The 20955-nt window shown below is 36.1% G+C and overlaps 1 protein-coding gene across 1 annotated transcript in view; it reads left to right on the top strand.

The window, feature by feature from the left end:
- Positions 1–19191, top strand: part of LOC149282091 (KH domain-containing RNA-binding protein qki.L-like) — a 62382-nt gene extending 43191 nt beyond the window's left edge. The window contains exons 4-7 of the mRNA XM_089498632.1: positions 5108–5251; positions 13826–13913; positions 16419–16718; positions 19166–19191. Coding sequence (XP_089354758.1) covers positions 5108–5251; positions 13826–13913; positions 16419–16718; positions 19166–19191 — 558 coding nt within the window. The remainder of the gene's footprint in view (positions 1–5107; positions 5252–13825; positions 13914–16418; positions 16719–19165) is intronic.
- Positions 19192–20955: the final 1764 nt, after the last annotated feature.

The following is a 20955-nucleotide window of genomic DNA, read 5'->3' as shown; positions in this document are numbered from 1 at the left end:
GTGTCCCTATTAAAATCAATTAGTACACCAAATGTGCACTGCTTGGGGGCTCTCATTAGACTCCCTGGATATTTTGCAATACCCAGTACTGGAGCTGGCTGGAGGCACTATGTGTGTATGCATTTCTAAGCAGGAGTTGTTAGGAACGCATCTCTTCAAATATGATTTTGAAGAATCTCCCATGCATTTGAATGGGTGGAAAAAAGGGGAGAAAAGCCCCCCCCCCTCCCTTTCCACACACATTCACATACCATAGCGCATAAAATGGCTGAAATATTTACGTTGCTTCCACTACCACTGGTTAAATGTAGACACAGAAATTGTTGGAACCAAAGTAAAAGACAATGGTTGATAATAAGCTGCTTGTATATTCAAAATGAAGTAGCTGTGATTGCTTGCAATTTCAAGTTCTCAAGTATTGTTTTTTATCTGGACAGTTACCATGTTTAATTGCTATTCAATCAAAAAAAAAAACTAAACTGCAGCTACTTGAAAACATAAAATGAACAGCAATCATCTATACAAAAAGGAAGCTGCGTTCACATAAGCGTATACTAAATCTGCATTTTCTTTGTGTTTAATTATAGATGGCTGGCTGAGGCACTGAATTTATGAATGTGACCCTGAAACATAAGCCAGCCTTTGTTGTTCCTGTGCTCTGGCACTGAGAGAACTTAGCCGCATTGTGTGTTTCAGTGATAATGGCTGGTGCTAGAATAGCTGTTAATTAGCTACTTTGTTTTGATGTGGAATGTAGCCGGTACACTGTTTTTCATACAAGCTTAAAGATTTAGTTGCAATTCGTATCTTGGAAATTATTTAACTCTGGAATTGCGGAAACGTAGATATTTAGATCATTTCTGGAGAAGAGCTTTACACAGATTATTTACATGTGATTCCTTTCATATGTACTCTGAGAAATATATGGTCTCACTGAGATATGAACTAAGTTACCCCAAGTACCTCTAAAGATAGCCGTCTGCACTTTTTCTTCATAGGGATGTAACAATTTTTAGCATGGAAAAAGTTTTCTCATCAAAAAGCATGCTTTCAGACAGGATAAAACTGTTTTATCGCCCCCCCCCCCCCTTGTCAATGTTCATTGTTGCTGTTAGTTCAGGGAACCCCTTGAATGGTAGAGTGACAAGGGAGATAACCTAAGGATAGCTCATAGATTAGATAATAAATGTGCCATATTTAAAAGACTACTAGTTTTATTTTTTTTTTTTAAATATCTTCAAAACAGGTGCACTGACTATCTTTCAAAGCATTTGCTATAGGTAGTATAAAAAAGTAATTTAGATTTGAAGAAAACTAACGGTTCCTCTTTGTTACTGTTCCCAATTGAAGGAACCTGGTTTTGGCAGCATATGGTTGGCAGTGGCTTCTATAAGCAAAATAAATTGCATTAATGGCAAGCACATGTACAGATATGTTTTGCTAGAGCGAGATTAAGAGTTTCATGTGACACGAGCTTAGTGTTTATGGCACTTAAGAACAGAGAGAAGGGCTTGCAATACACTTAGCCATGGGCAGCCACACTTGTACAGTAATAAGTGGCACAGAGGAACACTGAGGTGCCAGCCTGCCAAACCACCTCCTCTCCAATAGCATCCCCTAAACCCCCTTCCAGGCCTTACTATCGCATCCAATTCTGAAGTATCTGTAATATTGTATTTCAGGGTAAAGTCTGTCTGCCATTAAGTGCATTTAAGGGACATGTTCTGGAGCTGTTTGGTACGGTAGGTGCCATCTTGCCGTTGAACCATCTGCCTTAAGTGCTTGTGGCTTCAGCTGCCCATAGAAACTTTACACGTTAAAATATTTGTGTGTGAGGTCACTCCAGTAATTAATACAAAAGTCTTCCTAAAATAGGCTTCTTGGAAAGGAACATTTTATCATGGTTCTTCTGCTACATGCTTTTACTTCCGGTAATGCATCTTTTTGATTTAATTATTTTTTTGCTTATTTACCTAAAGCCTTTTTACTACATCCCCTCCTAGTTTTTATGCCAAAATATATTAAATGCTGGAAGATGCAATTTTATGCAATGTGCATTTTCTGTGAAGTTCCCCAATTAATAATGTAGTGTAATTTGGGAAATATGAGCTGTTTCTTACTAGATATTAAATATACTAAGTAATTTAATCACCAAGTGATTTCACATACAGACAATTCACTAGCGGCAATTCAGAGCACAGAATTGCTATATTTCAGCAGGTAGCCTTTCACAAACCTCTTTATCTTTTGAAAACTCCTTCTGTATGATGATGTAGGTTAAGTACATCTCCGAGGGATCTTCATGTATCAGTCTTAACAATGCTAGAGTACACTTCATAATTGATGTAGTCTCATGAGGGATGATGCATCCTGCTGGATAATAGTTTATAAGAGTTGCTATGATTGAGTTTTTTTTTTTTAACACGGAAACTAATTGGCTAGACTACTTAAAGATAGTAAAACAGAGAAATAAAGGACAAGTGTGTGTGTGTATATGATATATATGTATATATATATTTTTTTTATTATTGTGCCTCGGGGTGCACTTAAGCCCTTATGTCATATTAACAGGAAACTGTTTTAAAATGTGCCCTTTTTTTTTTATATATTGTGAGCATTCTTAGCTACACAGTGTATGTGTGAACTCTTGCCATTAGACACACAGTAGGCGCAAAAAGTCTTTGCTAATTTCCCTACCTATAAATGCACAGTTAAAGCCTTGGATCAGCAGGGGGTTAGGGCAATCTGCTGTGATGCCAAGTGTTTGTGCGGGAAAACCAGTTACCTTTTTGTATTTGAACAGCAGCAATCAGACAAGACTTCACATCATTTCGACTCATCCACTTTTATTGTGCAATTACTTGTATTTTTTTCTAAACTTGTATCTTGTTCTAAATGTGTAATAAATAATTGAATATCTCCCTGTTAATACAATCTTATGATGCACTTCACTATTGGGCAATAAATGGTATTGGAATTGAGGGATAATGCTGATTCGCTAAACCTTTACTTTTAAGCACATAAATATGAAAGGTTTATTTAAGGCTAGTAAAATATTACAAGGTCCAACTTTATCTTCTGCCCCGTGTGCAGCAAAGTTTCAGTATATGTTATCTGTGTATAAAGTCCCTTCAACATCATACGAAATGTACTGCACTTCTGAATCTTTCCAATGATCAGATTATATATATATATATATATATATATATATATATCTATCTATATCTATATATAGATATATATCTATATCTCTTCCCAAGTTTTGTCTAAAGGCTGTCTTGTACAGCAGGCAATTACCTTCAACGGATCCATGTATAAAAGTGGATATTGAGGCAAATTTGATAATTGTTGACGTTATTTGCATGCGCCTACCCAGAATGCCTTGTGGTTGTGGCAGCACCATGAGATTTCTGAGGTAAAAACAAGCTGGCTGGCTTGTCTGGTGTCTGTAGATGAGTGTTTAATACTTTTACTACCCCTATATATATATTATATATCATGTCCTCATGAAAGTGTATAAATAAAAAGACTGAAACGTTGACCAGAAAAACGGCGTTTCGTGGAATTATTTAAAGAATGCCGGTAACTAGTTTTGGAATCTATATATATTTATATACACACGTGTCAAGCTTGTCAACATGTTTAAATGATGAGCCAATATAGCAGTGTGTGTGTATGTATGTGTGTGTGTGTATATATATATTTATATTATATATATATTTATATTATATATATATATATATATATATGTGTGTGTGTGTGTATATAATATACACATATTACATAGGATCTTAAGATGTCTGGTTGTTAAAAATGGCTAACAACCTCTAAATAAAAAAAACACTTTCAATTTTACTTTCCTTGCTACTTGATTTACTGTCCCTTGTGCAGGATATGTTCATTCAGGCAGCACTGCTGCTTCCTTGTCTCTTGTTAATCAGGGGAATGTGGATGACTTATTTACCTATGTGCAACTGAATCTTATTTGCAATTGTCATTAAATGTATTGTGAATTGTACGCTTCTGATTGTCTCATGCAAGCTCCTGCTTTGAAACCTTGGCTCTAAAATGCTCGGTTAAACAGATTATCTGTGTTTGTTTTAATATAACATGAGCTTTGAAACATGCGAATACTTGCTACTTTTTTATTTTGGTAAGAACCGCCTCTTTATTGGTTCCATTACCTGAGGTGTTACTTTTGAAAATTTAAATACATTAAACCAATTGCGCTTAAAAGGCTAAGGTTTGAGTTGATCCTCTAGATAGTCATGTGTGTTGCATTACAAGTTCATGGAATTTTGATTTAACCATTTTAGCAAACTTGAGTAGTCATTTTATTTACAGGCGTACATATAGCATTTATTGTTATTGTACATGCAGAGCCGGGGTGGATTGTAGCAACTGGTTTTGCTACTTATTGTATAGATTTTGACACAAACTTCACCTTGAATTTGTAATTATATCAAACCTCTGACAATACAGGGTAGCATACAAAAGCAGCAAATGTTTTTCATGGTGGTTTTATAGTGGATTAAAATTTAAAAGTTGGGGGAATTTAACCAAGCTTGGGGTAGCTATATGATTATCCTGAATAGAAGACCAAGCGGTGTTTGCTTTGAGCCTTCACTTCAGAAATAATTGCCAAACAGGAGCTGAATGCACACAGTATTCTTAAATTACACAATAATCAATACATCAATAATCAATACAAATCGCATATCCTATAGCGCACATTGCCATAATCACGTATGAATCTATGGGAGCTTCTCTCTAGAAACAGAGATATTCTTATTGTAAAGTGAAATATGTCTTGAATCTAACACAATCAAGAACAAATTAAGGTTTGAGGCCTTATATTAGGAAAAAAGGGCAGACTAGATGGACGAATGGTTATCTTCTTTTGCATCTTATCTGCTATCAGACATGTGTTTCTATGTCTTGTATGCCTTATTCTTGCTGCTGTTTAATGGTAGTGCATCTAATAGGCATTACCTATTGCGAGGCTAACATTTTGAAATTATTCTGAATTGTTTGGAATGTTCCTTTTTAAACCAGTCGTTCTGGAACAAAAAATGCAATGCACTCATAATTACTTTCTCTTGCCTAGGAGGAACAAAACAGAGGAAAGCCAAACTGGGAGCACCTTAATGAAGACCTACATGTATTGATAACTGTAGAAGATGCACAGAACAGAGCAGAAGTAAAGCTGAAGAGAGCAGTGGAAGAAGTAAAAAAATTACTTGTTCCAGCAGTAAGTGAACAATTTTCTATATAGATGTTATAATTAACATTAGGATCAAACCTTTCTCATCTCCCCAGGTATTAGGAGCTTGAGTTCCAGAATTATAGGAAAGTAGCAGCAATGGTTCCTTTGGTGCCTTAGTAAAACCGTCATTTTAACAACAATTGCAGATGAAATGTAACCTTCAGACAGGAAGCACATAATCATACTCGTTGAATTGCATGGGACTGTTGCAGTTAGGATTTGTGTTCAAGTTGGCTTTTAATAAAATGTTTAAAGGGGAACTCTGCAAATGGCTAATACATAATTACCTGAAAACACACACACATATATTAAAATGTAGACATTCTACACCATACATTGGATTCAGATATACATATTTGATATGACTGTGACATATGCTAACCATTTTTCGTAACTTTTTCAGGGCATTGGAAAAGAGGAAATATATTTTTCCTATCCTAGCAATATAGGCTGTGGTATTTCAGATAGTAGAAGTGTTAAATTAGTGCTCACACACCTTCAGAATAATGTATCAACACTGTAAGATTGAACTGCATTGTTACTAGGCTGAAGGAGCATTTGAAAAGATTTGGGCTACAAAAATATCTAGGTTAATGGCATAGTATTTTTAATGCATATATAACAATTTAGTTAACTGTTCTTGACTCTCTTTCTAGAAATCTATAAACTTTCTCTGAGCGGACTAACTTTTTTCCACATCTGAAGACAGTGTGTGTATATATAAATAGACAGAGACGTATATAAATTTAACATATTGACTGAGCTTTGTGATGGTTTAACAGCATCTGGTAGGTTGCATTTTTTGCCCAGTGTTTTTAGACCCATCTAATGCACAGCATTACATTAGTGGTGTAGTAGTTTTTTAGGGGTTTGTTTTTTTTTGTTTTTTTTGCATACAAACAGTATTTGGCTGCTGGTGAAAAACTTTCAATACAAATGCTATTCTTACTAAGGACACAGTTTTAAGTCCTCCCAAAGAGGAAGCGTGTGGGAAGAGGATTGGGTTGTCTGGTTATAATATATAACAGGATGCGTCGGCATCGGTTTTCCACAGGAAATAAACAACTTGGATATTTTAGTTTGCATACTGAATTATATATAATTGTTTACCAAATTAAATAGCCTAGTCACTTTCTAAGATCTTGTGAATGCTGGCTTTCTCTTGATTTCCTGTTGAAAATGTAGACCAGTTCAAGTAATAGGACATTTGTTAAAAAAATACATATATTCCACTATAACACAGGATACAATTATATATGTGTGTGTATATAATAGGTTTACAGCAGTATATACCCTTGACACGTCATAAAACAAGTAAACCCCTAAACTTTACTTGCTGCTGCCACTACCATCTTCTTTGTAAGGTTTTTAAAAATACCTAAGGAGGCTTTGGTACCCCCTGGGCTTACTCTAATTGGAGGGGGAAAAAAATCGATTTAGCTAACGTAATGTCAGAATTGGGGGAAAAAAACTGTAACAGTAATATGGTCACAGTGCTTATGCAAAATAATGGTAAAGGACATATAAAAATAAACACTCTACAAAAAGTAAAATCGGTGAAAGTCACCAGATGTTAAAAATCCCTTTATAAAAAAATAAAAATAAAAAAAAATGAAAGTCTAGGAAATTCAGTCTCTCTCAGATTGCTATTTTTATAGGAATCACCTTTGTATCTAGGAGACCGTACATTTGGTGTCACATGGGAAGGGAAGTCTGTAGCTCAGGTTCTTTACCACACAGAGTTGGGTCGTAAAACACCGCAGCATACTTTCAAGCATACCCCAAGCACAAGCTGATTATTCTGTGAAAGGGTTAACAGAAAAACTAGCCTACAGGCTCACTCTTTGTATTGCCTTCAGGTGCCAAATCGACTACACCTTAAACCAAACCTCTTCACCCTACAAACCCAAAATGTTACTGGCTTCCATCACTAAGGTTTTAAAAACATGTAATGATGGTAAAACCCCAATTTAGCAAAAAGCTAAATATATTGTATAGTTTAATGTTGCTGAATGTGTATATATATATGTGTGTGTGTGTGTGTGTGTATATGTGTGTGTGTGTGTATATATATATATATATATATATGTGTATATATATATATATATATATATATATATATATATATATATATATATATATATATATAAAATTAAATGCATCAATTCTTTTTGAAAACCTTAATTTGTTTGTGTCCCAACGCTACTTGCAAGACTGATTGCTGACATAATAACTTTCATTTGCCGGTCTGCAGTATGTGTGGCAACCCTGTCTTGCGCTCTGCTGCAAAAATCTAGGAAATCAGCAGAAACTAACCATGAAAATTAGATTTATAGATTTAGTTTTTTGACACTACATTGTCGTCCTATCATATTTAGAATAATATTTGGTTTAATATACAACCATAGGTTGTACAATGTTTCCACAAGTATGTTTAGGTGGAAACAAAATTGTCATTGTATACCATGAGGTGTGCAGCAGAGGCAATATCAATACAGCACATCCACTGACCTTATGTAATCATGTATACATGTTTGTTCTTAAAGGACCGCTGTATTACATCGAGAAAGCTGATTCAATTCTATTCTGTATGCTGGCAGCTAATATATTGTTAAATCAGCTGACAAGCATACAGTAACAATATTCTCAGCCATGCTAACATCCAGGCGTCAAATATTTTTAAATGTTTTTTTACATAACACAGAAAAGGGTTTTCCACATTGTTTTTGTACTGTTCGTCATAGACCCACATGCACATGTGTGTGCGAACAAGTGATAAAGCATTTAAAATGAGTGTAACGTGGATTATTAATCATCCGAACAACAAACTGTCATGAAAAGCATGATTACACATATGTTTATGTAGCACATGAGACTGTTCATACTTGAATCATACCATACCAAGAAGATATTGGGTTTTTTTGAGCTATGAATAATTTGCAGGGGTGCTAATGGCTAGGTAAGGTTTTGCAGAGTGTGGTTGTGTGATATTTATTTTATATAGTGCCATCACATTGCGCAGCATAGTTAAACGGGACATAACAGGTGATATATATAACAACAATCTGATTTACAGAAACCAGTGAAGAGGGCTCTGCTTATGAGCTTACAATCTAGTGGATAGGATGTGCGTTAAGATTGCTTACAACTTCCAAAACTCCTTTTCACTATTTTAATTGTATCCCGTCCCATCAGTACAAGCAGCAGTATGAAGAATCAGAACGGGCTTGCTTTTAGTCATACACAATCTGAGGACCAAGAATATAGTGATTGGCATTCTCTCCTGGCTGGAGTGGAACTGCGTTGATAGTGTTGTAACTGCCTGCCTGCCTGCTACGCACAAATGACTGAACTTTTTAAAAGCAAGAGGTGTTCCCTTGAAACAATTTTGCAAGTCTGATTAAATCTTTAAAATGTTTTTCTGAACTATAAGCAGAGCAAGATTTTTTTTAATCAAATAAGCTGTTAGGTTAATCCAAATACAGTAAGTACATTTAATAAGACTTTGCATGAAATCCCCCAAAAGTGAAAGAAAATGAAATGTGTACAAGAAGAGGATGCATATGCCTTTTTCTAGGTAAGACTTGCTAAACATCAATATCTTCCATTGTTTGTTTTAATACATTATGCTATTTTCTCCCCCCCCCCACAGTGCTGTGCATGTGAATGCTTCAAAGATCAATATATTAAAACCTGCTTTGTTAAAAACAACACAAAACAAAGCAAGAATGTTTGCGCATGTCCCGTGAATACCATTCATTAAACAATAGTGGGGATTCAGTTGCATTACATGCCTGTATATTGCTTAGCCGGCTGCTAAATAAAAGTACCCCAGGTTTGTCCAGTTCTGTCTAATATCTATCTTGGCTTATATTGCTTACCATGAAGCTGAATCAATGGGACTGCACTGCATTTTAACCCAAAGTAAATAAAAGTAAAATAATTTGAGATGTCTCTCAAGTAAGCATGGTTAGGTCTTGCATTCAGTTTTCCAGTCAATGCTGTTGCTGACTCTCAGGGAATCTAAACCTTCACCTGACGACTTGTCCATTGGCTAAACTGCAGCTTGCAATGTGAGAAAATGGACTCTGTGCTTTATAAAATTGCCTTAAGTGATGAACATCACTTAAGCTTGGTTAATCTTCATAAAATCAGTTATGGCCTAAAGAACTGGTGTTTTTGTGCTAAGCAACACCATGTTCCTGACCAGTAGATGTGATGTGCTAAGCACAGTATGGGGGATGCACATAGATTAACCACGTCATTGCTGTACCGTTCAAGGCGTAGAGTATTTTCTTCATTGAGCATATGCATCCCGTAAAATTCTGGGTTGCACTTTACATTGCTGTCATTGACATGAAATGTATGTTTACCTGAAAAATAACAACCCTTACTAACAAGTAGTAAAACATTTATGTAATCGTAGATGTGTGAGAAACGTGCAAATTATTGGGCTGGATTTAGGGTTACTAGGGCTTGACATATATGTGTACCTTGTTTCACCCCCAGCCTCCGATATCCTGTCATACCTATCCTGACTCCCCAAATCTTGAGGTAAACACCCATTGCTGTGGCAACACTGGAAAGAAGAAAAGAAAAACAAAAGCAAACAATAAATCCACCTGAAAGCCAATTTCCAACACAGCCACATACAATTAACAAAGTTGTTTAAGGTCTTCCCTACTTTAAATAGCTTTATCCTAGGCGCCACTCAAGGTCCAAAGTCAGAAGAGGGGGAGCTTCCCGCTCTGGTGATTAGTCAACTCCACTAGTTAATAAAATGTAACGGTATTCAATTGTTTTTAAAATAAACACCACTTTGTGCCAGTCAGTCTTTGGCCTAGTGAACATGCTCTCCATAATATGAATATTCATAGATGTGCGCGTGTGTCTATGTAAAATACGCCATTTGAAAGCAATTTGCCTGGTTGCTTTGTATGTTATAGGCCGTAATCTTAAGAAGGTAAATAGTTTCCATTTTTATTTGTTGTTCTCTTGCAGAAAATGTAAAAACCTCTGAAAAGGGAAAAAAAGCCAGTTAAACTGAATTGTGATTAAATAGGTTAATGTCAGATAAGGTGATGGGCAATGTAAAAAGATAATGTGGAGATGTTTCCCTAGTGTATCTTTAACATTATGACCCACCAATTTGTCAAGTGAAACAGTGAAGTCATCTTTGCATATCATTTGAACCTAGTCTGTTCTCTGAAGAAGATAAGGAGGCTATGTTGCTCCAGAGAAATAATGATACTAATTTATCTTTGCCTGTCCAGCTAGCAAGCAAGCAAAAAGCATGGTAAGGCATTAAAAAAGGATACTGAGAAAACAGTGCTTCACTGTTTGTTTTTTTCCTCATAAGGCCTGTAAAAAAAATAGTAATCTGCAGTGATTTCCCTGCAATTTTAGACTGTGTGGAAGCAACAGTCCTAGAAGATTGACCATGCCTTACACCCTGCCTACTGCTAGTAATGGACAATATGCCACATTAAATCGCGTGTGTCTTAATGTGCCTCTAAAGATCTAGTCATTGTCACCCTTTCACTTGGTTTAAACTCCCTTATAGGTGGCTGCACATTAGTGTATTGCTGTATTTACAATAAATCCCTCAGGCAAAAAAGAAAAAGTAATACATTATTATAGATCATTTTCAGCTTTAAAGTGCACGGTGGGTGACATTTTCCTTTTAAGTGGACGTATTCTTCAACTATATAAACCAGATCTAGAAGTGAAATGTGTTGACATACAAAACCATGGCACTGGGGGTTTCTCCCTTTAGGCTACGGCTTTCGTGCAATGGCTTGTTTTTAGCGTTGCTGTATCTTTAACATATTTCAGTAAACATTCCTGATGGATATGATAGTGAAACGAGTTACGTCTAGTATCGTGCCTTTAGTAATTTGCTAGAAGTCTTTTGTAGATGTTTTATAGATGTTTAGTAAGCTTCTGAATTTCTATAAAAAGCCTCAGGAAGAACAGTCTTAGGCAGGCTACATCCTGTTTCCCTATTCGGTATGCCTTCTGGGTTTGAACACAGTATAAAGTGTTTCGTATTTCCACGGAAAGCGTCTTGCCTGACAGTCGTGCCAGTTTTCGGGGTATATGCTAGGTTACAAAAAAATCATTGTAATCTCACAATCAAAACAGTCTCTCAGAATTCTGCGAACAAATTGGCTAAAAAAACCCAAACATTGCAGATCTGTGAAAGTTAAGTTCAATTCAATATCAGAAGTTGCATATTTGACTCGGTACAGACGTGTCTAGGAATCTGTGGTATACTGTTTTTTTGGGGTTTTTTTTCTTCTTTATAAAGTACGAATTGATTTTTTTTTTCTTAGGTGAAAGGGAACATTCATGTGCAAAGCATACTTAACTGGCCCATGGTATGTTTGGGAGCAATGAATTGCAGTTGAAGGTTCTCTTTGTCAGCTAGATAAAAGCATTCCACAACATGTGCTGTCGGAAAGGCATTTCACAGGGTTGGGCCGGGGTTTTGCAGCTGTTACCATGCATGACAATCTTTTAGGAGGCCTAGTTGGGAGTAAGAAGAAACCGGTATGTGTAACTTGTGCAGATCCCTCAGGGCCATTATATCTGACTGGTACAGATGACAACGTCGGCAAAATTCTCCTATGATGGTTAGCATTTACAATTTTTTTAGAAAAAAAAAAAGTGAATATATATAGAATAACATCTCTCCAGGTGCTAAAAGGACTGTCTCCCCAATTGTCCAACAACTGTACTCGATAAAGAGCGGAAGACATTCTGCACCCTACTATGAATTCTGATTTTCTTCAGAAGAAAAGACCACCCTCCCCAAATCCCATCATCCTGGTCATGCTATTGCATCAGTCAGGCAACAAATATGAACAGGTTCTAGCCTAAAATATGCCATTTAAACATGTTTTTATGTTCTATGTGTGGAATACAAGAGGAACATTGAAGTAAGAGGATAAAAGGTTTGAGTCAATTGCCTGAACTTAATCCTAAGAAATGCAAATCCAACTTTAAGTGGCCTTATTGATGTTTGCTTAAAGAAGCTTCCTTCTAATACAAATGGCTGAGCTTTGTTGTAAAGAATAAACAGGTAGTAATAAATACTGTAAGACGTCAACTTTGCTTCCTTTGCCAAACCTCTCGCTTCGTCCTGAAGTGCCTTCAAAAATGCATGAAGCTAGAATAGATAAGGTGCATATGTGTGGCTAATTTATCAGCTATTTGTTGTAGAGAGGGCAAGTCAACAGGCAATGCCCAATTTTGTATTGAAAAAATAGAGCACTAATACAGCCCCCAATGTGTTGGAAAAACATTTCTCTTGGTGCTTCTGAAATAGACCAATTGGACACCAGTAAAATTAGAATTATTCATCACAGCACGCATGCAGTCTGCTTTAAATAAAAATGAACCAATAGTGCCATCTTCTGGTTAAAAGCAAAATCAAATCTGTAAATCAAACTTGTTAACTTTCTGCACAGCTTGGTTGTACACAAGGGCGATATACTGATCTGTGCTTCACTAAGTATTTTGCTGTGTTGCATTATCCTTTCGTACCACTTCACAGCTTTTGTTTACATAAATTAATTCTTTATAACTACAAAATTACAAGGCCTGGCTGTGCGTGTTCTAGGGCAGTATAAGCCAATTTCATTGTCCTCGGGTAATCTCTTCTGCTCCCACACACTGTGGCCAAAGCTGACTTTATGATAGGGAGATGTTTTTAAAATTGCATGCTTGGTGAATACATAGTTGAGTTTTTATTACATTGTCTTCAATGGCAAACACAATTACCATACATCACTTTATATTACTGTGAAAATGAAAAGTTGTATTTCTAAAAGACTCATCCCTTTTTTTTATACCGATACTAGTATTGCTTTCTAAATTACCATATTTTAGAAATGCCATGTGTGCAAACTACTTTTGGAATAGCTTTTTGTAATTTTTTATTTTTGTACATTGGTCCATTCTTCTAGAAAAACCTTATACTGCCTTGTGGTAAACAATAATAGAGTGTCTGTCTCCAGAGGGACCCACTGATGTTTTGTTTCTTTAATAGATAATATTGATCACTTGCCAAGATAAAAAACTGACAATGTTATCATTAGGAAATGGTTTGCATTTTCAGCTAGTATTTGTAAACTTTTTAAATGACCTGCATGGAAGCAGGGTAGTTCTCTTGGTTTGCTTATCCTTGTCTCCAGATTTTTGTGACACCCATGTATAATGTACACTTCAAAGGGCTTACGAGGTTTAAAATCAAACCGGTCCACATGGATGGGGTACACATGGATGGGGTACACCACTGGTTTACAGTACCTAACATTTGTTTAAACATAAATAAAATTAAACGCATTGCCTTCCTGCCTTCCTCCCACGCGGACACAGTTGCCGAACTTTCAGTGTTTTCAAAATAGGCATCAATTTAGTAATTAATCACTGGCGTAAATGTATACAACAGATGTGTACATGTATATATGCAAATCTGTGTAAATTGTGTATGACGCCTTAAATGAGTTTTAATATGATATTTATGGTAACTTTAAGATGTTTTTCCAATTGCAGGCAGAAGGAGAAGACAGTTTAAAAAAAATGCAGCTGATGGAACTGGCCATCCTTAACGGTACCTACAGGGATGCCAATTTAAAATCACGTAAGGAAAATGTTCAAATTTCTGATGTACCGGTATTTCCATGCAGCAAATGTACGGTTTCCTTGCGTTAACTAACTTTAAGAAAATCTCTAAATGCCTAAAATGTAAATATCGGTTTGTGGTTTATTCTAAAGCACAGTTGCAAAATGAATGTTACAATGGTCACATGCATGACTGTCTAGTGTCATATGACAGGGTTTATTCACTACAGCAGAAATTTGCACGTTTTGCAGTTTAACACTGCACTATGTAGCTTTTTTTTGCCAACTCAATTGAGTTGGCCCTGCGTATTTATGAATGATTTAATCAAGATGATTCAGATTAATTCAGATGCGTATGATAGCTATGGTCTCCAAATTTGTTGTCCTCCTGTCAAATGCATGGCAGATTCTGCAGAAGTCTGACGCATGGATTTGTCTGCTTGTCCACCCCAAGATATTTTCGGTGCAGAAAAATGTGTTCTGTGATACGGATCTCCCTGCACTACGTTTTTATAGCTCCAGCAGCTTCCGTAGGGCTGGTACAGTCCGTGGGATAATTTGAAGTCACGCACAGTAACAAGCTGGTACAAAAGGAGAAGAGGCCCCTGCTCTTGCAAGTTTACAATCTAGTTGGTGGTGAAGCATTAGGAGAGGATTGCTCAGGTGGGGATGAGTTGAGTTGATACAAAAGTGAGAAAAGGTAATGACTGTAGAAGAGACACCAGCCATAAGAGGAACAAAGAGGGTGGTTAAGGGCCACTATTTGTATAGTGGTGTAGAGATAGGGGAGTGCAGAGTAGTTGAGGGCCATGTAGGTCAGGGTCACAAGTTTTGTGATTTTTTTTTTTATTTTTTTTTTTTGTGAATTTGGTTCTGAAAGGTATGGGCACCACACAGCAGCAGATGAGAAACAGTGACACTAGCTGCAGTGTTGAGGATAGATTGGAGCAGTGAAAGGCGGGAGAAGGGGATATTGGTTATTTAGGAAGTTGCAATAGTCCAGACAGTATATCACAAGGGGGTGGGTTAATTAACTTTTTATGAAGACTTTTTATGAGGAATTCGGGAGATGTTTTTACTGGTTAATGCAGTAGGGTTTGATGAGGCACTGGGTGTGATGGGTAAGTGAGAGACCGGAGTCAAGTGTGACACCAAGGCAGAGAGACTTGGTCGGCCTGTTGGTTGGATGGTGGAGTTGTTAACAGTAAGATATGTCAAGAATTGTGGACAGAGCGCATGGCAGGATTACCATAAGCTCAAACTTGTAGACGTTGAGCTTTAGGTAATGGGACGCCATCCGTGATGCAATTCCTGAAAGACAGTCGGTGAGGCGAGCTGGAGGATGGGGTGAAAAGTATGTAATATACTTACTGCCAGTCTGCTCCAGCGCTGTATTGGTTAATGTTGTGGGTGGGTCTGTTGCCATGCACGGAAAGCGTACCCATACATTTCAGTGGATTGTCTTCCTGCATTAATTGGCACACTACATAGGAGGGTACCAGAAGTTTCTACATTGTGTAAGGGCAAACATTTTCAGTACCCAAAGAACTTTAATATACATAGTGGGGCTGTTTGGAACAGTAAACTGTCCCTTTATGTAATATGCAGGATCAACTCAGCAGTTTTTGCAGGCAAATATGGAAGGATTAGCCTTTCATAATGCAAAAGTCAGTTGTTGAACCTGAAGCTCACATGCAAACTTGTGTTTAGTGAATAAACCTCAAATCAGTGCATTTTGGCTAGCATTCCTTGTAGCCTTAAAGGTGGGCATTCACACTCACATTACAAGGTTATTGTTCTTGCACCTGTATAAAACATACATGTTTTGTTCTCCTTGTTGTTTCATCTCTCAACTTAATAGTTTGTTTTGTGCCATAAGAGCGTTTAGCGTTTACTGGCTTAAATTATTTTTGCTTTAGAAAAGAATGTATTGTATTCAATCTGGTGCTATATGGGCTTGTCTAGTTATTACAGCTCCATTAATACATTCTTTTGTATTAAACTATTTGTTTAATGTATGATGCTTTTTGGGTATGTTTAATCTATTATATTTTTACATGTAACAGTATTGCATGTTTTTCTTAATTTTTTGTAATGACATTCTTTTATGATTATCACAATATATGCTTTTTTTCTGGCCATCTGGATTTCCTTTGTCTCAGCCACTGGCTAATTTAACATTTCTTCTTGCTATTATAATTTCCGCTTTTATTTATTGTTTTTTTTTACACTTTAATAACAAAACAAACACTTTTTCTATTTTAATCAAATGCAGTTTTTGAGATGGCTTATTGCAGGCTGTTGTATGATTATATGCATGTTTGTACAAAATCACACAGGTTATTGGGAATTGCTAATTTACATTTCGGTGGTGTTCTTTGGCACTGTGTTAACTGTGCATGAACTAATTATTTCCCCTTCTTTTCTGCTTATTTCTACTTCTTTTCCACTATCCATTCCTCTCTTCCCTCCTTCCATACTGATACCTCTTCACCTCCTCCTAATTTTTCTTTGCTTACTCTAGCAGCCCTTGCCTTTTCTCTTGCAGCAACAGCTCAGGCTCCAAGGATAATGACTGGGCCTGCACCTGTATTGCCACCAGCTGCCCTGCGTACACCTACGCCAGCTGGACCTACCTTAATGCCTTTGATCAGACAAATACAGACAGCCGCTGTCATGCCAAATGGATCTCCACATCCAACTGCTACGTTAGTTTCTCAAGGTCCTGAAGCAGGCTTGATCTACACACCCTATGAATATCCTTACACACTGGCCCCAGCTACATCAATCCTTGAATACCCCATTGAAACAAGCGGGGTGTTAGGTAAGACTCCGTTCATTAGCTTTCTAATTCCAGTGCCTTAAAACCTAAATTCCAAAGTTTAGTTAGCCAGAAATGCAAATGAAATTCACAACTACATTTATTACCTTTTTTGTTAAATGAATTTGTGACATATCTTAACGCTTGAAGGCTTATCAGGTAGTCTTAGTCTGTACTAGTAAACCATAATTTATGGATTTCCTAGAGGATTCTTTGGTTTATTTTGTGAATCCTTCAAAACACATTATTGGCTTGCTTTATTCATTTAATTGCCAAACTTATTTCAAACTTAATCTAAAATCTTTGTGCCTTAACATCCATTATATATTTCCTTATTGTAAATTTAATGAGACCCAAGGTTTTTATGATTTGCTAGCAAAACTCTGCCTTTTCAGATCTACTCCATGTTCAACATTGTCCTCAATGGTCTTCATTCCAGCATGTGACAACTGGTTGTAAACATCAGGCAAATGCTTCAGCATCAAGGCTTTATCTGCAAACTAAACGTGATAGCATAGCAATCATTGAAAACGTTTTCTTGGTAGAATGTCCCACTGCTTATATACCACAAAGCAATATAGTGTAAAGGAAGACCAGTATCTGGCACTCTACTAAGGCATACTCAATATGGTAGTGCATATATCATGTAATGCACTATGAACACTGAAGCTGTCTTAAATGCGCTGATTTAAACATGGCGTTGCTGATTATGACGCGTTTAATGCACATTTATAACTCTTGCACTGAACTAAGTCAGTGTGTTAAGTCCAAGAAGCTTGGTTCAGAATTAGATGTAAAAAAAATTTATGAAATGTATCGGCAAGATGGCCACTATGAACCATCCAGAATTAAAAATGGAAAGGGTTTGCTTGATACCAATAGAAGGCATGCTCCACTCAATATTATATGTGGAAAAACTTTGTTGTAGCTCAGTACACCAACTTGTTTCACCTTGACACACTGACTTTGTTCACATCCGAGTGGAGCTATATTGTGTAAGTGTTATTTGCTAATATCAGTGTTTTTTGGGAGTTATATGTTATATACAAATTTAGAAAATACCAGGATGATCTCTACAATTCTTTACAAGATGGGTATTATACATAATACCCAATGGCATTTTTTATATATATATACACTCGCATATAAAAGTGCATGTGTATATATCATGCTAGCAGTTGTACCTGTTCTTGATTTTTATTTATTTTATTTTTTTTAACTATTCAAAAAAAAAAAAACATTCAAGCCCATTACAGTTTTGTCATATTACCACTTTAAATTATTTTATATATTTACATTTTATGCCGTACAGTATTTTAAAACATTGAAATTTTATTTGTGAAAGATAACATTGTTAGCTGTGAAAGAAGTCTTAAGTTGCTTGCATAATTATTGAACCCCTCTGCACTCATTTTTCTGTTTGTTTATTTTTTTCTGGTAAGTATGTATCTGACTTTCCATTAGTGATTTTAGTCTATTCTTGGCAGATTTTTTCCATGTTCATATTAGTTGGAATTTTCCACAATTTTAAAGTACCACCTAATTTTTAAGGAGTTAAGATCAGGAAATGGAGTTGGCCACTCTAGAAACGTTGTTCTCAAGTCACACTCACTTTGGCCTTGTATTTGGCATGTTTATTCTGCCGAAAGTTGAATTTGCTGTGTTTTGTACCTTATATTCATAATACTTCAGTCAGGTGGTGTTATAAATAAGGTTCTTAGAGGTTGGGCAAAAATCCCATCTGATCCACAAAACATCTTCCAACATTTTCAAAACAAATTTAATGGTTCACAGGTGGAGGCTAATGGTTCAGTAACTATGTCCTTGGTTGGTCAGTATATTTAATCTTTAAAACCAGGAGCTTTCGGAGCTCAGTGGCTGAGTAATTTTGCAAGCAACATTAAAATTTTTTGATCATTTGTGTGCATGTGTTTATATCGATAGATATGCGTGGATGTATGGATGTGTGTGGATATCTTATGACTCGTTCAAATGTTATTGGAGCTAGAGATGTGTAGTAAAACATGTACCTTGGGCTTTGTATGAATCCATGTGATGCAGCATCATAGATGATTCAAATGCGTGTTTCTTGAGAAACTGAAGAAGTGCGTCGGGTATTTACACAAATTATGGTAGGGTTTTTTTATCCTTAGTTTACATGACAAAAGTGCTCTTAAACTAAAGCATACTTTAACAAAGTAAACAGTACAATTAGGGATAAAATTTACATCCACAGCTTAAAGGACCAATTTATATTCAGTATTAATAACCTTTGAACGAGGCATTTCCCAACAGTGGGCATTCGGGCCGTCATTTGATCTTGACTGAATGCACTTTTCAAATTATTACAGATAAAACCAGTATGTGACATTGTGTTGGGTCTTATTATACTTTAAATGATGCAGTAATATCAGCTAATCGATGTTTAATTCCCTTCCTTCTGTCTTTAGGTATGGCTTTCCCTACGAAAGGCTAAGAATTCAAGAAAGTCTTAATTGAACATTCACCAGATCCGAGTTTTAAAACTTTTTCAAAAGAAATTTGCCTAGCAGTCAGTGGCTTACTTGCACTTATGTTTATTTGCACATTAAAAAAAAATCAAGTTTGTTGATCACTTTGATCTAATGTGTACCAGTAGCAGTTATGAGCGGGTGTGTAGTATAATACTGACTGCTAAGTTTTGTGTACGCTTTACTAATCACTTCATGTGGTTCTGTTCTGACTTAAGGATAATTTTTTTTTTAATAGCAATTGAACATTGCAAACTGGACTTTAAAAGTAACAGATATAGATAGTAACAAAATGGGAAAATTAATCAGATCCACTGCCGCTAAAAAAATTACTCCAATGAATGTAACTAGTAGAGCATAACTTTGCTTGGGTCTAACATATTTCAAAAAATTTTGCCATTCAAACAAATCCCTTTGCATTGTTAAGTGACTGTATAGTAAATTGCAGGTGCCACGTAGACAGCGTTAAACAGGCTGATGCCAGGTTTAATAGAATACCTGCACATATTCATATTTCATGTAACAAAGATGCAAACTACTGTGCCTTAATTTGTTGCTTTCTTAAATGTTTCTTTTGTAGTAGACCATCATGTAATATCTATTTTTTTATGAAAATCTAATATGTTGTCAGTTTGTGTTTTGATTTTTTTTTTTTGTTCTGTAATTTTTTTTTTTCTAACTTTGTCTTGGTAATTGCAATTTAACTAGGTGCGGTGGCTACAAAAGTTCGAAGGCATGATATGCGGGTCCATCCTTACCAAAGGATTGTGACCTCAGACAGAGGTTAGTTTAGTTATGTGTCTTTTTTGTTTTGTTTTAAGAATTTCTTTGTCTGTAAAATAACTTTACAACACCTTACACCAAATTGTACAGGGCAGATTGATAAATGATGAATGTCAAGGCACTGAAATATTTTGCTAATTACTTGTAGCTCTAGTGATACGGCAGTAAAGTCAGTCGAGTACTTTGTCTTCAATGTCCATATAGTAGGTGGGTGTAACTTGTATTCTCATGAGCTGCTGGAAGGCTAGTTTAAAGCATCATACACCACAAAGCAAATAACTATAAATGGAGAAGTTTCATTCTGCAATTTTCTTTCCCCCCCAAAGGTTCTGTATAAAGCAGTCTGTAAGCAGTGGAAACAATTTGTTTATTTTTGCAAATCATTTTCATTTATACGTCTGGCCATTTTGATTACCAACACTATCTGTTTCCGATGTATTGGCCTGTCTAGCAAGCTAGCATTGCAGTGGCACAGATGCGTTGCCGTTGGTTCAATTTTTAATCCATCTAATAGAGGAGAGTGCATCAGAAGCATCTAAATGAGCACCTCTAGAGACTGCTGAGAGCCAGCAGTGATTTCTGATTGTCAGGAAGCAGCCCTCGTGAAAGTAAATACTACTGAAAGAGTAACACTGTAGGTTTGTTTCACTATAAAATTGTATGTTAAATACAGAATACAGAATGCACAATGCAATTATATATAGATATATGAGAGAGAAATACACACAAAGCAGTGAACAGATGCGTAAACAGAACATGTTATCAGTAAAATGAAACTTCCCATTTAATTGCTTGTTCACCAAGTCATTCAAATCTAGCAATGATAGAAGCTCTTGAGAAATTAGTTATCCGCATCTGCCATACAACCTCTGTATGATTAGAGATACCCGATGCTGTTATTTTTTGGCATGTAACTTACTGTTGTGTTCCTAAAGACAGATGAATGC

Source organism: Sceloporus occidentalis, unplaced genomic scaffold, assembly GCF_023333645.1.
Source record: "Sceloporus occidentalis isolate IW3139 unplaced genomic scaffold, rSceOcc1.0.p SCAF_123, whole genome shotgun sequence".
Taxonomy (NCBI): Eukaryota; Metazoa; Chordata; class Lepidosauria; order Squamata; family Phrynosomatidae; genus Sceloporus; species Sceloporus occidentalis.
Note: the sequence above shows the minus strand (reverse complement) of the source record. Positions and strands in the feature narration are given on the sequence as shown.